At 42.9% G+C, this 18530-nt stretch overlaps 1 protein-coding gene across 1 annotated transcript in view; it reads right to left on the bottom strand.

Annotated features, from left to right (window-relative positions):
- chtf18 (CTF18, chromosome transmission fidelity factor 18 homolog (S. cerevisiae)) overlaps positions 1-18530 on the bottom strand; it is a 108690-nt gene that overhangs the window by 29321 nt on the left and 60839 nt on the right. Inside the window, exon 18 of the mRNA XM_078239795.1 lies at positions 14470-14600. Within this exon, the coding sequence (XP_078095921.1) occupies positions 14470-14600 (131 nt within the window). The remainder of the gene's footprint in view (positions 1-14469; positions 14601-18530) is intronic.

Here is an 18530-nt window from a genome sequence, read left to right as displayed (position 1 = left end):
TTTGTCCCGCAATTCAATGGCTTCAAGTCACTTCTCTTCAAAACCCATTTCAAAAACGTTCTTTTTTTCCCCCCCACCCTTTCTCACATACACAGCAAATCTTCAAATAAAATGGAAATTACTGATTTACAACAACTTATAATTACATAGCACCATTAACATAAAATGCCAAGACATTTCACAGGAGCATTATAAAACAAAGTATGACACTGAACCAATTGAGATACATGGTCAGATGATGAAACGTTTATTCAAACAGGTATATTTTAAAGGAGCATATTGAGGAAGAAGATGGGGTAGAAAAGATTTAGGGAGGGAATTTCAGAGTTTAGGACACAGTCATCTTCTGGCTTGGCCACCAATGGTAAAATGATTGAAATTAGTGATGGTCGAGAGGCCAGAATTAGAGGAGCACAGGTACCTTTGGAGGGCTGTGGGGCAAGAGGAGATTACAGAGATAAGGAGGGGCAAGTCGCAGGCAGATAACAAAATACCAATCAAAAATGAGGATCAGTGTAATACTTTATACAGGAAGCCTAACGGCGGCAGATGACATTTTCACAAAGGTTAGTGCACAAAATTGACATCTGGTGGATTAAAAAGTAATTCACAGAGAAATGTTATCATTTGAGAGCATTGGCTAGAAAACAATCCAAGCTCAGAGAAGACGTGAAGGATTGACTGATGTTTTGGGGATGGGAAAGGAAATTCTCACTTTAACACAACCAAGTATGGCAGTTGTTAATCACTGTTAAAAGTTGCTCAGATTCACTCCACATCAGGCCATCAACAGAGTGGATTAGCCTATTGGTTTGGGATGGATTCAAATCATGCCAATGGTGAAAAAGCAGAGCCTAACACACTGCATCGCTCAATCCTTCATGTACTTTCCTGGTCAGATACGAGGTACTTGAAACAAAATAGTAATTTAATGCAGCTATACCAAAATCTCCCAATTTTGAGAGGTTAGCAGCACTGTTGCATGAGACATCTAGCAACTTGCGATAATTTGCAACCCACTCTGCTACAAATTGCTGGATGATTTACCGCACATTAACAACAGCGAGGGCAATTAGGTGCCAATATTTTCCATTTAAACTTTGACTCATTAACATTCTATATTTTTTTCTAAAAAGTGCTTAATTAATTTAGTTTCATTGCAAATTGGGTTTGTGAAGTTTCCCAACATTAAATGTTGAAGCCTGAGACAAGAGCCATCTCCAAAGTTAGTTGTAAAGTATTAAAAGGCTGTCCGTGTTGAAAAAGACTGACAGAATAGACTCTTCAATGGATTTTCAGTGTTAATACATACATGAACAATATCTCAGAGCTCTGCAGTGATAGCTTATTCCTGACATGTCTGTGCTTTTAAGTTTATTGTATATTGGATATTGCATCCTTTCAAATGGACCAAAAACACAAGACGAGTCCATGTAATTTGGGTTATTTGTTTTGTCAGGGGCCAAACAGGCTCCGAAAGGGCCATTATGCAAAGGGTAAAACTTCCAATTAAAATCATGGAAAGTGAAACAGCACTAACATAACTTAATGTGAATAACGATTAGCTTCAGATGCTTCTCCTGCTCATAAACCTAGTGGAGCTGGAGAGTTCACATGTAAAAAGGCATTCTTTGAAAAAATAGAACACAATTGAGATTTTCAAAGGGAGGTGGGGTGGGGATGGAAACCAAGAACTAAAGATAAAATGGCTTCCCTCTGCAAAAAACATTTTTTAAGATCCCAGAAATCTTTCTGTAAAAGAACCCTAGTACAAGTTGCTACTTGGTTAAGTTAGAATATTATCAAATTATTTCATACACAAGATAATCATCTGCATTTTTATTGTATTTTCAAAACAATAATTTATCCAAGTCCTCAAGATGAAGATAACCAAAGTAGTACAAATTAACTAACTCCAATTTTATCAACTTAACATTTCTAATAGGGTATTATTGCATCAGTCGTTGAGACCCTGCATACAATGTACATTATTTATAAATATCCCCAATTTCCTCCCTTGTCCCCTGCAGTTGCTGACAGCTTGACAGTGAGCCATTCTTCAAATTTGAGCCTTGACCGTACTGACCTTGCCTCATTCTGTCCCTATTCTAACTTATGCACACTTAAAACATTTGTAGGAAGGATCAGTGGATCATGATCAGCAGGCCCTGGCTGATTCTCCTCCCTGAAACAGAACTTTGAGTCAAGAGTACTGAGGTCAACTAAGGTTTCTTCACTCTGAGTAATAACAAAGAGTAGATAACTCTAGAAACAACTTGCATTTATAATGCGCATAAAGTATTTTCAGGGCTTCCAAAAGTGCTTCACTGCCAAAGAAATGATACTGTTACGTAGCTAATTTTGGCCAAGATACTGGGAGAGCTCACTGATCTCCTCTGAATAGGGCCATGGGGCCTTTAGCATCGGCCTCAACAAGCAGAAGTCTTAGCTGAAGAAGGGAACCTCCAAACAGCACTGCACTGGAGTCACAGCCTAAACTACTTGTCCTCCAAGTCCAGCAGTTTGCCAAAACCCATGATCTTCCGACAGAGACGAGAGCATCAACGATTGTGCCAAACTGACAACTGAGTGGATTAACGTAGACATCACATAATCCCTGATCAGTAAATTTACAGAATGTCAAAACAATAAAACATGATCTCCTTATGGAAGAGTAACTACATGGTCTAAGTTTAAGTCTTAAATTGTTTCATATCACTTTTCATCAGGCTCAAAAGCAAACATTGCAAGGTAGTGGTTAAACTTTGGGGACATGTTTGGAGAGGGGCAGGGTAGACACAAATAATTCATAAAGGTTTCCTCAGAGAGACAGTTTCAGTCGTTGGGTGGTGTACACATTTTAGCTCTTTCACCTAGTTTTGCTCAGCTCAGGAACGTGCTGCGGGACAATTAGGATAGTTCCCTAAAAAAAGTCACCAGCTTCAAAACATGAAAAAATAGATAACTATTTAACACATGGTAGCTCCTGTAAACCGAAAAACCCTCAAATCGTTGTGTGTGTTTAAAAATCACAATCACGTCTGTCGATATGCTTGATATCCTCCCTTTTTTCCCCCCTCGAGTTCAACTCTCTCCAGAGTAAGGGAACAGGAATCATCTTTTAATTTTCATCTTCTGTTGGGCCCAACAAATCCACTGTCTAGTAACAGAGCAGCACGTGTTGGCGTTTCCAATTAACAGCAAGCATTTTTCATCTGAAAAAATTTGCAGTTTCACTTCTCCTTCCTTGAAAAGAAGGCAGTGCATTGAAAAGGTCAGAGTCAAAGCCAATGGAATATCTCATGCTACGAAGCACCAGTCAGCACCTGAGTGAAGAAAACACTGTACGATTGAAATGGTCCGTATAACTTTTCATTGCCCCTCCCACACCCGGCCTCTCATGGATTTTCAAGCTTCTAATTCGAGTTGGGACGTCCCGTGTGTTCATACTTGAAGTCCTGCGTGAGGTTTCTTGCTGCATTCTCAATCATTGACCGATGCACCATTGCCGGCAGGTAGATGAAAGCGTAGGTGAGCCAGAGCAGAAACAGAGCCACGGCTAGAGGCAGCCCCCAGTTGGTTATCAGTATTGTCTCCCCACACCGTGCCTGAAATGTCGGCTGGTTAATCGGAACTGAAGATTCGCTCCCAGTCTGTGATGCAGAGGAATACATGTCCCCTCTTGCTCGGGTCTCTTTCTCTGTGCGATACACTAGTGAACTGCAGTCCAAAGCAGGATCAAGGAGACTCGATGGTGATCCTCCCGTGGAGCAGATTAAATGAAAGTGCTTATTCTGTATTCCAGATGCCAATGCTGCCCGTCATCTCTTCAGCTGGCTGTGTGTTGAGCAAGAATAGCCTCCCACGTGCCAGGGTTTAGACGGATGCTAGAGGGATTTTCTCTTCTATTCTTGGAGAATTGAAGATTTGTGTATGTAAAGGAAACAAAACAGGAATAAATTGCTCTGTGCAACACCATTAAGCCACAAGCAGAAGGAGGGATTTTCAGATATAAGCAGATGAATTTGGCCTTTGAAATAATTTGACCTCCAGAACTGCACAGCGTAGAAATTGACATGCTGCATATCAATGTAAAAACGTAATTACAGAAATTGCAAAAGTACAATTAGGATAAAGGCAAGACTAATAACAGTATGCTCGAGCAATGATATTCAACAGGCTGTACAGTCTTTACTTGTTCCTTGTATCACTTGGTTTTGACTTTGCTGCACCCTCTTCATTAGCTGTGTCAATCATGGACCTGTGGCCAGCACTGTTGCCTCTGAATCAGATTGAGCACAAAATCCACGCCAACACTCCATAATAGTAGAGGAAATGCCACACTGCCAAAGGCGCCGTCCTTCAGACAAGATGCTAAATCGAGGTCACCTTTGTCCTTTCAGATGGATATAAAAGACCCCCTGGTATTATTTTGAACAAAATCTGAGTAGTTCTGGCCAATATTTATCCATTAACCAGGAACACTGCAAACAATTATCCTGTCATTTCCATAATGCGGCTTGTGGGAATTTACCATGTACAAATCAGCAGCTGCATTTCCTACTTTACAACAGTGACTAAACTTCAAAATTATTTCATTGGCTGTAAAGCACTTTTGCATGTCTGGAAAGGTGCTATACAAAGCAAAGTTCCCCTTTACACTGTATTATCAGTCAGGCACACCACTGGGATTTTCATTTGGTCAGCAGTACCTTTGACACGGGAGGAAGCCCATCATCTTCATCAAGCTTATGATAATGACCAACTCAAGTAAAGCTTTTGGTTGCATGACAGGGAGTGCAAAGTCTCTCCCCTCTAAGGGCAACTGCACTCATTACCTATGTCCAGAGAACTCAAGTGCAGGTAGGCAAGGACAAAGATGTCAGGAAACCCAAATATATAGCTTGCGTTCGACCAACTAAAACCATATAGCTTCCCAGCAGAAGGCAGTGGTTAGCTTCGCCCGCCTTCTCCAGCTGAGATAATGCTACCTGTTCAGTGTTAGCTGTGGCTCAATGGGTAGGATTCGCATAAATAGTGGAGCACAAAACGTAGCTCACACTCTGGTGCAGTCCTGGGGGAACTCCACTTTCCAGTTGAGACATTATAACCACGTCCTGTCGGTCCTCTTAGGTGGATGTTAAAGTTCCAATGACACTATTTGAATACGAACAAGTGGGGCACCCAAAACAGGTAATCTGGTAATTTATCCTCTTATTGTTTGTGGGTGCTTACTGTGCACAATCGGATTCCCAAATTTTCTCTTTTTGTTTTATTCTCAGTGTACCAGACTGAAAGGAATGAATCCTGGGTTGAATCCTCCAATTCTCATTGGTTGGCTGCTCAATCGCCAGCAGTATCAGACTATGGCAACGTGCCACGATGAAGCATCAGGATGGAGCTCTTGACGCTGACCCCCCGCACCTCTCTTCCCCATGATCCTACCCTGCAAACCACACACCGCCCCCATCTCACACTACTTACCTGTGACGTGCATCACTTTGCAATCCTGGGACTCCTGTACCTGTCCTTCCAGTAAGAAGTTTAACAACACCAGGTTAAAGTCCAACAGGTTTATTTGGTAGCAAACGCCACTAGCTTTCGGAGCGTGCTGCTCCGTCGTCAGGTGGAGTGGGAGATCTGCTCACAAACAGGGCATACAGAGACACAAACTCAATTTACAGAATAATGATTAGAATGTGAATCTTTACAGCTAATCAAGTCTTAAAGGTACAGACAATGTGAGTGGAGAGAGCATTAAGCACAGATTAAAGAGGTGTATTGTCTCCAGACAGGACAGCTAGTGAGATTTTGCAAGCCCAGGCAAGTTGTGGGGGTTACAGATAGTGTGACATGAACCCAAGATCCTGGTTGAGGCCGTCCTCATGTGTGCAGAACCTGGCTATCAGTCTCTGCTCAGCGACTCTGAGCCGTCGTGTGTCGTGAAGGTAGCAGCCACAACCTCCCCAGTGGCGCTGCTTAGCACAAGAGCCCCAGCCTCCGATTAGCCAGCAGCTCTCAGTAGGAGAGTTTTCTGCCAACCCCCACATCTTGATTCCAAGGGAAGGCCCACTGATAGCTTGCCACTGCCTTATTAACTTGCGGTTCAGAGGGTCATCCTGAAAAGTGGCAGTGCGGGTCTCTCACTGGCTCTTCAACCAGCAGGCAACAACCCTGACATCGCAACAAGATTCCGCCTTAGCTAACTGACAAGTACAGGTTTGAGCCCACCATGGGCAGGTAAAATAACTGATTGAACAGGTCAATTAACCACAAGGTATGTGTGTGCATTGTCACCTTTTCCCCATCAGTCAGGAATGCAAGGAACTTGTGTGTATTACTTAACTAGAAATCCAGCTGTTAAAGTTCATTTATTAGTGCCACAAGTAGGCTTACATTAACACTGCAATGAAGTTACTGTGAAAATCCCCTAGTCGCCACACTCCGGCGCCTGTTCGGGTACACTGAGGGAGAATTTAGCCTGGCCAATGCACCTAACCAGCACGTCTTTCAGACTGTGGGAGGAAACCCACGCAGACATGGGGAGAACACGCAGACACGGGGAGAACATGCAGACTCCACACAGACAGTGACACAAGCTGGGAATCAAACACAGGTTCCTGGCACTGTGCATTGACAATACTTGGACTGAGGAGTGACAGCTGTTCATTATACATGCCTACGGGCAGTTCTGACTAATAATAATATGGTACAGTGGCTTTTCATTTTGATGAAGAGCATAGTTACACAATGGCAGGGGTGGATTAATCACTCAAAGAGGATCAGACTTCAAATATGATATGATTAGTACAGGGTAAGCTACTGCCAAGAATCAATATCAAATAGCATTTGTTAGCGCCCATCAATGTCACCCAGAAGACGTGCGAATGGACACTATTACAAGTAAATATTTAATTTCAATAAATTAAAGTCTCTCAAGTATTTGTTTGGCTCAATATTTAAAACTGAAGGAGGTACAACTTGGGTTCTAGGCTGCTTAGTATTGGAATATTAATAGGGAGGGGGATTCAGTGGCAAACATAATGCAACTACTTGAAGATTGGCTACGACTTTATGGGAACAGCCCATTTAATTGGAATGCACATTACTTGTCCCAGGGCCAGGATACTTTTAAGCATGTTTAAAGTAATAAATGTCACAACTGGTTTCTTTCCTTCCCTGATATCGTTGATTATATTTGAGAAAAAAAATCTAAGATGGAGCCAGTAACGTGCAACAAAACCCTATTGCTCAACATTTTATCGGACCTTGCATACTAACTGATGAATGCAGTTTCTATTTTGACACTTCAAAAGTACTTCATTGGTAGTCAAATGCTTTTGGGGCTTCATGAGGTTCTATATAAATGCAAGATCATTCTTTAACAAGTGACAGAAGACAAACAATTCATCTATAACGAGTCATAATGATTATTCAATAGATTGTCGCACGATGGTTGGACTGTCTGAGGAATGATCGCTGAGACATTGGTATGCCTAAACAATAACTGGCTTATTAGGTATAACTGGACTACTTAGATATACATGACTAGCTTTTACTCTGCTGAAACTAGTAACATGCGCCTTGACTCTTGGTCATGTGTTGCCCTTACATCATAGGAGGTGCTATTTACACACTCCCACACATTAACCCTTACAACCCTAACACTACATCATCCCACAGGTCTTTGTGCATATATTTATTCATATTTACATACTACCCAATCCAGATCCCGTCACCTCCCACCCCGCTTCACAGATTCAATCTGTCAGGAGGTCTTCACAATTCTGCCGGATTGTGTTCTTATCAGACCTGGAAGATCAGTAGTCTCACTTTGAACTTTTTTTCTTGACTTGACCGGTCTCCATGAAGAGTTGCAGTATCTGGTTCTTCAACATTTGGTTATTCCAAATATGTGACAGATCGGCCTGTACAACATTCGAGGAATAGAAACAAGATTCCTCTAGTTTCTTCATATAGTATCTTCTGATGAATGTACTACCTAAGATCTCTTGTTGATGAAATCTCTCAAGGCTATTACTCATTTGTTGCCTCAGTCTGACTGCTGGATCTGGACTTGATCCTTTTCTTTCTCTCTTTGCTGTCATTCTTTTCTCGCTCACTTGTCCCTCTGATTGGATTTTGGAGGCTTGTTCCGCATGTTCTCTATCCTTTTCTCTTGAATTTGCTCTCGTTCTTTTGGATGGTGTTTCTCGTCTTTCCACAAGTCTGGAGCGTTGACTCCCTGCAGTCACTCATTCCTGAGCTCTTGGATAATCATAGACTTCTATCTCTGGGAGTAAGTTTTTGGATAGGAGGGAAGCTGTGAGGAATCCACCTGATCAATATTTTGCTTTCCCTCAAAATCCAGCAGACCTGGTTTATCAATAAGGTCACTTTCTTGCCAGGTTAAAAAAAGTGGACATTGTGTAGATTAGTTTGGTGTCTAGTTTTGGACTTGTTTGACTGCTAGCATCCTTAACTGTCACGTTTGATGGATGAATAGGTTAAGATGTATTTTCTGAACATTCTCCACTTTTGGATGAATGTGGTATTTGAATAGAGTATTCTGTCATCAGATTTCCATTTTCCACTTTCAAGTTGCACTACTGTCTGATTCTCATGTTTTTTCTCGTCTGATTGGCTTATTGGGTGTTTGGTGTCAGTGAGTGTCCTCACCCCCTCCTGGACATCCTTCTGCAAAACAGCTTATTCTCTGTGAAGAGTGTCAGAAAAAGCCAAAAGAATTTCTTCCACTTCCCGAATTTAGTTAACGGTACCGATCTCCGCACCATACTACATGACATCAACTCACTTGACCAGACTTGGGCCTCAATTTGGGCTTCGCTTGGTCTGTGTGATTTGGTGATTCACTGGACAGTTCAATCGTTAAAAAATTGATGAAAAAAACCCCCTAGAATTCACAAGTTTTAAGTCTCTAATATTATTGCGAAATGGAACCAAACCCCACCAGAGACTAGCTCTGCAGAGATTTCTTTGAAATGCTCACCCTCTTCACCATTTCACCCAACAGATCAATGACCCAGGGTGCTTCAAGGAGGGGCCTTTACATAGAATGAACAGCACAGAATCAGGCCATTTGGTCCAACAGTTTCATGCTCCACATGAGCCTCCTCCAGTTAGCATAACCTTCTACTCCCTTCTCTTTAAATGCATCGATGCTACTGTATGCATCTCAACTGCTCCTTGTGGTAGTACGTTTCCACATTCCCCTGAATTCCTTATTCGATTTATTACTGACTGTCCCAAATTAGCAACTCCTAGTTTTGACTTTTCCCCACAAATTGAAACATTATCTCTACACCTGCCCCATCCAACCACTACTCCATACATTTAAAGGGCTCTATCACCCACGCAGCCTTCACCTTTCTACAAAAAAGCACTCAGCCTTTTCAGTTTCTCTTTCAGTCAGAGTATCATTTTTCAAAATCTTTTTTTTGTGTCTTCTCTTGTGCCTCGATAGTCTTTCTAAAATGCAATTAGATCACGAATGAGCCTGGGACACATCCAGAGGTAAGTACTTCTCAATCAGTTATCAACTCCTTTAAGGGTTGGATAAATCTGAAATAAGGATATACTCTCTCATGGTTTTAATTAAACTGGTTTGATAAGGCTATGAAACCACTACACCTAAAGGGAGTTTCATCTTCCGTTTAATTAGCAGAAAAGTAACAGTGAAGAAATTGGAAAAGTGAGCGTGCTTGCAACATGCAATCTGAATCTAATGATAAAAGGCTTTTGTGTTGTGGAAATAACTTGAACTTTAGCTCTGAGCAAAAATAGCTGTTATCGAACACAGAGCTGCCAAAATAAATGTTGATGTGGAGATGCCAGCGTTGGACTGAGGTGGGTCACAGTAAGAAGTCTCAACACCAGGTTAAAGTCCAAAGGTTTACCTGGAATCACGATCTTCAGGAGCGCTGCTCCTTCATCAGTTGAGTCACCTGATGAAGGAGCAGCGCTCTGAAAGCTCGTAATTCCAAAGTAAATGTTGGGGGGGGGCTGGTATACCAGGTGGGGTCTGGGTGTCCTTGTGCACCAGTCACTGAAGGTAAGCATGCAGGTGCAGCAGGTGGTAAAAAAGGCAAATGGCTTTCATTGCGAGAGGTTGAGTACAGGAGTAGGGATGTGTTGTTGCAATTATACAGGGCCTTGGTGAGGTCACACTGAGAGTATTGTATGCAATTTTGGTCTCCTTTTCTGAGGAAGGATGTTCTTGCTCTCGAGGGAGTGCAGCGAAAGTTTACCAGGCTGATTCCGGGGATGGCGGAACTGATGTATGAAGAGATGGACTAGATTAGGATTGGTTTCGCTGGAGTTCAGGCGAATGAGGGGGGATCTCATAGAGACTTATAAAATTCTAATAGGACAAGACCGGGTAGATGCAGGGAGGATGTCCCCGATGGTGGGGAAGTCCAGAACCAGGGGTCACAGTCTGAGGATTCGGAGTAGACCATTTAGGACGGAGATGAGGAGACATTTCTTCACCCAAAGAATGGCGAGCCTGTGGAATTCATTATCACAGGAAATAGTTGATGCCAAAGCATTGAATGTATTCAAGAGGCAGCTAGATATAGCACTTGGGGTGAATGGGATCAAAGGATATGGGGAGAAAATAGGATTAAGCTATTGAGTTGGATGATCAGCCATGATCGTGATGAATGGTGGAGCAGGCTCGAAAGGCCAAATGCCCTCCTCTTGCTTCTATGTTCTACCCTCTGAAATATGCATTCCTTATCTCTTGCATATCCACAATTTGAATTACTCCATCACTGGTGGCCATGCCCTCAGCTGCTAAGGCCCAAGCTCTGCAGGTCTCTCTCTAGTTCTCTATCTCTCTCATCTTTATCTCTCTTTTCTCTATTAAGATGCTCCTTTAAACTTACCTCATTGACCAGGTGTTTGGCCACCTACCTGTCCTAACATCTCACGTGATTCAGTGGTAAACTTAACACTCCTCTCAAGTATTTTGGGATGTAATGCATCAGCTAGATATTGTGCTCCCAATCACTATCCAACCTGCCCTGGGTGATACAAGGAAATAATGGGTGAAGATAGCTTTGGGCACGACTGTTAGTTAGCACGTTGACATTCACAGAGTAATGGCAAGGCAAGAAATGCAAACTCCAATAAAGGTGGTCAACAATTCCAAGCGAGGAGAGAGAGTAGGCAAGAAAATGAATGCAGACACCAACTTACACATGAATGGCAAAGTGCTGGTGCAGAGATGACATTAAACATTCACTTCCTGCACTACCAATGCACAGTGGCAGCTGTGTGGACTATCTACAAGGTGCACCGTAGTGGTTCAAGAAGGCAGCTTACCATTACCTATTCAAGGAAAATTAAGGCGTGGCAACAAACGCAGGCCTTGAAAGTGACCCTCACATCCCATGAAAAGAATGGAAACAGACCAAGGCCACTAACTGCTGAGGGGTCTGGTCTAGGCCATGCAGTGAAGGAATTGGATTGGATTTTGATTCTCTTCTGAACAGTTACTTGAACTGAAAAAGTGAAATGTTCTTCCTGGGAAAAGAAGGTTCAAGTTAAATCTCCATGGCTCATCTCATCTGACAGTGACTCCTGCCCGAATGTGTGCACGTGTTGTGAGAAAGAAGAGGATCAGCAATGTTGGGTGAGGATGAAATCAAGTCTCAGTTCGTTTCTCTCCATCTGCTGACTACCATTCACAATGAAAGACCACTTGGTTGAAAGGACTGGAGGCTGTCTTGCCACCCAGAGCTTTACACCTTTACACAAGGGTCACAACCTTCAGGAATGAAACTGACGTGCAGGAGGATTCAACCAAGAATATTTACAGAAAAGTATTGCACACTCCATGCTATCACTTCACTGTGTAATCACTAGCTGTCAGAACGGCTCCCGATTTTTACTGAGAACAGTCAGCACTTCTGATGCATTAGAGAACAGCTAAGATGGGCTTCCAAATAGCAGCACAACTGATAGTTAGATGGCAATGATAAACTGCGTGTGCTTTCTTTGTGTTGCTGATATTGCTACTCAGTATTATACCCCTGATAAGGTCTTATCCTGGATCAGTCAAGCTGTCCCAGTACAATGAAAAGTTTATACTGTATGACAGCAATGCATCAGTGGTCAATACCATAGCCCGAGGAACCAGCACAATGCAGTCTTTGCAAACTCCTTCAGAGCCTGTGCTACCACTTTGTCCCCACACAAAACAAGCATTATTTAGTTTTCTGTCATTCTTACTGAGTTCCAAACCCAATGCAACGGTGTGTATGCTTTATCTACCCTGCTCCTACCATGACCCCTCTACTCGGTGGCCTGGGCTCCTTGCTGGGGTAAAGCTCCAGGACCACTTTGTGATAATTCACTCAGGCACAAACCCAAACAGCTGGACAACAGCATCATAAGCCAAGCCCCATCCTGTTCTCACCCAAGTGCATTCCCAGCAACGTGGAGAAGCAAGATCTTTCCCCTCGAAAACCCAGGAGGCCGAGACCATTCTTACATTTAACCCAGTCGCTACCAGATTATCACACTACGGATTGAATCTTTCTGGTCCAAAATGTTTAGCATTGCAGCAAAATAACGCCACTACCCACTTGGACACTGCCAGGCTCAGTAGGTCTTAAGAAGCCCTAAATTCAGGGTTCCTAATGGTCTGTAGATTTTTTATAATAAAAGTACCCCAAATTGGATAAATTCTTTCGAGCTCACAGCATACCCTCCCCTGTTATTTTTATAAAGCAAACACCAGCTAATTATTCAGTTCAGTCAGTCATGAATTACTAGACTACAGGAAGCAGGACAAATCTAATCCAGCTAATTACAGCCCTATAAATTTGTTCTCAATCGTAAGCAAAATGATGGAAGGTGTTGCTGACAGCACTATCAAGTGGTACTGAGCATCAATGAGCAAGTGTTTGCTGTGTCAGTTTGGGTATTGCCAAGGCCACTCAAGGCCGGACTTCATTACAGTACTTGTCCATTCGGACCACGGCTGTGTTCCAGAGATGAAGTGAGAGTGACTGCCCTTGACAACAGGGCAGCATTTGACTGAGTGAGGCATCAAGGAGTCCTAGCGAAATTGAAATCAATGGGAATATGGGGAAACTTTCCAATGATTGGAATCTTATCTAGTGCAAAAGACAACGGTTGTGGCTGCTGGAGGCCAATCATCTTAGTGGCAGGGAATTGCTGCAGGAGCTCTGCAGGGTAGTGTCCTCAGCCCAACCATCTTCAGCTGTTCCATCAATGACCTTCACTTTAACACAGTCAGAAGTGGGGATATTTGCTGCTGATGGCACAATGTTCACTTTCATTTGTAAACCCTTAGATACTGAAGCAGTCCGTGCCCTTGTGCTTGGACAACTTTCAGGCACGAACTTATAAGTGGCATGTTACACTTGTGCCACAAAAGTGCCAGAAATGGCCATGTCCAACAAGAGTAAATCTAACTATCTACCCTTGACATTCAGTAGCATCACTGAATACTGCACTATTCAACATGGTGGTCACCATTGATCAGAAACTAACCTTGACCAGCCATATAAATTGTGTCATTAAAAGACTAGATCAGAGGCTGGAATTTTGTGGCCAGTAATTCATCTCCTGTCTCCCTCAATATATAAGGCACAGGTCAGACTTTGATAGAATATCCTTCACTTACCTGTGGCTCCAGCAAACCTTGCGAAGCCTGACACCATCCAGGACAAAGCAGGTCACTTGATAGGCACTTTAATTACCACCTTAAACATTCACTCCCTCCACCACCAATGCAGAATGGCAGCAGGGTTTAATATCAGCAAGATGCACTGCAGCGACTTGCCAAGCCTCCTTCAACAGCACCTTCCAAACCCACGATCTCCATCACCCAGAAAGACAAACACACAAGAGATACATGGGAACAACACCACTTGCAAGATTCCCTCCAGGCCATGCACCATCCTGAATTGGAACTAGATCACCATTCCTTCACTGTCGCTGAATCAAATGCCTGGAACGCTGTGCTTATATCTGCATGAGGTATACTGCAGCACTTCAAGGTGGTGGCTCTCCACCATCTTTTCAAAGGCAATTAGGAATGGGCAACAAATGCTTGCCTTGCCAGCGATGCCCAAATCTCATGAAAGAATTAGAAAAAAACCTGTACCGCTCACATTAGAAGTATTTGAACACCTGTTTTCTCAGGAAACACCTTGAATTTACACATATGTTTTGCCAGGGTACACAAGAATATTTAAGCTAGGCACCCAGCTATTTAGAAAAATCCCTTTTAAACTTACCTGTCATTTGAAGCTTTTTAACATAATTAGGTAGCCCAGAATAGCCACTCTCCTTTGGTTGCTTGAGTGTCGTGCTCTATATAACATTTTACATTCAGGATCATCTCATTGGGGCTTTTATCCTATAGCTATATAATACTAAGAACTTTAAGGAGAAAGTAGAGACAGTGCTTACGGGTCCAGCAAGTAGACATACTGCCCCTCTGGCGTCCGCTCCTGGTGATACGTGAGGTTGTAAGATAGCATGGCTCCGATCAGGTCAGCTAGCTGCTGCTTCTCTCTCGTGCTATACAGCTGGGTGTTCACCTGTAACAAGGGTTTTGCAATTCATATCATTACCAGGCACCCAGCTATTTAGCAAAGACCCTTTAAAACTTGCCTGTCATTTGAAGCTTCTAAACATAACTAGGTAGCCCCGAATAGCCACTCTCCTGTGGTTGTTTGAGTGCTGTGCTCTATATAACATTTTACATTCAGGATCATCTCAAACTGCACTCTCCAAGCTGCTCTCAGTCTCTGCATGGTTGGATTTACACCAGCCCCAATGTTATTCCTACCTCATATCTTACTCTATCGATTCATCCATTAGCAGCATCTCCCCCAAACTGTAACAACTTTCCCCATGAGTAAAGCACCCAGTATTTTACATCCTAATCTGCTATTGGCGCTCCCATTTGCTAGCATTAGTTCAGGGACCTTCAACAAGTCATCCTACTTGTCCAAATATTTTATCTGTGCAAACACCTACATTTTTTTCTTACTTAAGGGTTGAAGATGTTACTTTTACACTTTTACAATGCTGTTTGCCACAGGAAGCAAATATTCTGCTCAGAAGCCAGTGACAACCTGCCGCCCCAGAGCCACACGCGGCCCATCTGGTTTCTGAGTGCGGCCCCACGAGACCTTTTGTTGACTGTTGCCTTCATGCAGGATTGGCACGGTGGCGCAGTGGTTAGCACTGCTGCTTCACAGCGCCAGGGACCTGGGTTCGATTCCTGGCTTGAGTCACTGTCTGTGTGGAGTTTGCACGTTCTCCCCGTGACTGCGTGGGTTTCCTCTGGGTTCTCCAGTTTCCTCCCACAGTCTGAAAGATGTGCTGGTTGGGTGCATTGACCCGAACTGGTGCCGGGCTAGGGGAATTTCACAGTAACTTCATTGCAGTGTTAATGTAAGTCCTACTTGTGACTAATAAATAAACTTTACTTCACATTTCGTGGATTTCTGTCCGCATTGTTTTTTTCCTACCAGTGAGACTAAAGTGATACGCACATAAAGCAAGGACAAGTATAGTACTTGCTGATTGTTCACAACATTGACTGTGAGAGCCGTGCACTCCCTGCGTCCACAGCATAAATAATAATTTTGTTTTTACCATTTGAAGTTGATGATAGTTCTATTAATATATAAATGATTAGACATTTTCTATAACTTATGAAATATTCAGTGTATATTAAATCTATTTAATCTTATTCACGGGGTCATGGTTAGTGAACAAGCCTGATTTCAATCTTGTGGCCCACTGAGATAAAGGAGGGCCACTCATGCGGCCCACTCACCAGCCTAGGTTGCCCATCACTGTCATAAGCAGTTTGATTTTATGGCAGGACAGTGTAACTCTTTTTCAATCACTATCTTCCATATTCACAACCACTTCATCTTATTAGACTACATTATCAGCAAATTTATCTACTTGCTCCATTTCCATATTAATTTTGGAAGTGTAAATGTTGGCCTTTATTTCAAAAGGAATGGAGTATAAAAATAGGGGAGTCTTGCTAAAACTATACAAGGCACTTGTTAGACCACACCTGGAATACTATGAACAGTTTTGGTCCATTATCTAAGGAAAGAAATACTGGCATTGGAGACAGTCCAGAGAGGTTTCACTAGGTTGATCCCAGATATGGAGGGATTTTCTTACGAGGGGAGGTTGCCTGGGTTGGGTCTGTACTCATTGGAGTTTAGGAGAATGAGAGGTGACCTTATTGAGATATATAGCATTCTCATGGGGCTTGGCAGGGTAGATGTTGAGAGGTTGTTTCCCTTTGTGGGAGAGTCCAGGACTAGAGGGCATAATCTGAGAGTAAGGAGTCACTCATTTAATTCCTAGTTGAGGAGGGATTTCTTCTCTCAGTGGGCAATGAATCTGTGGATTTTTTTTACGATGTGGAGATGCCGGCGTTGGACTGGGGTAAACACAGTAAGAAGTTTAACAACACCAGGTCACGGGCATTCGGCCTCTGATATTCGGGTAAGCGTTCTCCAAGGCGGCCTTCGCGACACACGACGGCGCAGAGTCGCTGAGCAGAAACTGATAGCCAAGTTCCGCACACACGAGGACGGCCTCAACCGGGATATTGGGTTCATGTCACACTATTTGTAACCCCCACAGATTTTCACTGGCTGTCTTGTCTGGAGACAATACACATCTTTTTAGCCTGTCTTGATGCTCTCTCCACTCACGTTGTTTTGTTTCTTAAAGACTTAATTAGTTGTAAGTATTCGCATTCCAACCATTATTCATGTAAATTGAGTTTGTGTCTTTATATGCTCTGTTTGTGAACAGAATTCCCACTCACCTGAAGAAGGGGCTTGCAGCTCCGAAAGCTTGTGTGGCTTTTGCTACCAAATAAACCTGTTGGACTTTAACCTGGTGTTGTTTAACTTCTTACTGGATTTTTTTTACTGCAGAGGGCTGTATGTTCAAAACTGAGATAGACAGGTTTTTAATGAGTAAGGGAATCAAGGGTTTTGGGGATGAGGTGGGAAAGTGGAGTTGAGGATTATCCTATCAGCTCAGTCATGATAGTTCATCTTCTGACTGTTACTCTGGTCTTTTTTTTGCACCATTTTTGTATCACGTGGATAATTTTCCCTCTATTTGGTTTTCCATATGATGGTTTTGGTCTTTGCTTTTTATAGTTCTTGCTTGGAACTTGTTTCTTTCTCCAACAAGCGCGTTCGATGTGTCCCTTTTTGCGACAATTTCTGCACTTTATGCTCCAGTAATTTGCTGCTGCATGCTCAGTTTTTGCACATCAGTGGCAATTTTGAACCAGTGTCGATGTTTGGGTCTCAGCTGTCAAAACCTTTGTGACACATTATGTTCACAAAAGCCCCACCCATAGTAAAAATGACAGGAGTTTCTGGTGTCGTGGGATCGTATGGTGAGAACACTCAGCCAAGGAAGCTCAGCAGTTAAGTTTGAGCATGAATGCATTCGTGTCAAACTTAACTGCTGAGCTTCCTTGGCTGCCAATTCCATGGAGAATGCGACTTCGAAAGCCTTCCTTAAGTTTAGGTTGCTTTCTGTTAACAGTCTTTTCTGGATAGCTTAATTTCTTTAACACACACTAGTGCGTCTCTAATGGTATCATTCAAAACATCTCAAAATTTGCAGTATTCAGCAGCTACAAACTGTGATTGATTCACCCTCGTTAGTTACGTTTATGGGACCTGAACCTCTGAGTGATGACCAAAAGTTTAGGCGAGAGCTGGCCCTGCAATATCTCCACAATGTCATCATAGTTTGAGCCTGGTTTTTCTAGCTGCACCAGACTCTGAAGGGGAAAACATTCAACCGGCATTGCACTCAGGAAAGTTGGGGCTACAATATCTGCTGCAATTTTATTTGCCTGGACAAAATAATCAAACGTTTCAGTGCATCAGCTCTGATGCTCAGTATTCTCATCATACGATCCCACAACATCAGAAACTCCTGCCAGTTTTACTATGGGAAGGGTTTGTGTGAGCACCATGTGTCACAACGTTTTTGGCACTACCTCGCTTCTTTATCTTTCGAACAAGGTAACCTTGAGTTCAGTCTGTTTCCTTCTGAGTTCCCCCAGCTCTAAGTTATTGTTGCAGGGTATTTCTTTACTCACAATGCTCCCTGTACTGTCTGATGCACCATTGATTCACGCAAAGACTAGATGTTGCGAAACAGGCTTTTATTAACAAGAACAGAAGCACTCCCAAACCGATGGCTAACCCGAACTGAGGCAAAAGGGGCGGAGAGCAGCCACCTTTATACCCTGAGGAGGGCGGAGCCCCGGATTGAGGCAGCAGGGGCGTGCCCAGGCATATCCCACATACAGACAGTATTACAGTGGTTCACCACACTGTCCAAATCTTCTGGGTAGAGCACGTGGCAAACTTCTTTTCAATGTTCTTTTCTCCAAAATCTTTGTTAAAATTTTGGGTCATTCAATGGCTGCTACCAATATTTGGCACCTC

Source organism: Mustelus asterias, chromosome 23 (genome assembly GCF_964213995.1).
Source record: "Mustelus asterias chromosome 23, sMusAst1.hap1.1, whole genome shotgun sequence".
Classification (NCBI taxonomy): Eukaryota; Metazoa; Chordata; class Chondrichthyes; order Carcharhiniformes; family Triakidae; genus Mustelus; species Mustelus asterias.
The sequence above is the reverse complement of the archived record's forward strand: the minus strand, read 5'-3'. Positions and strand labels throughout refer to the sequence as shown.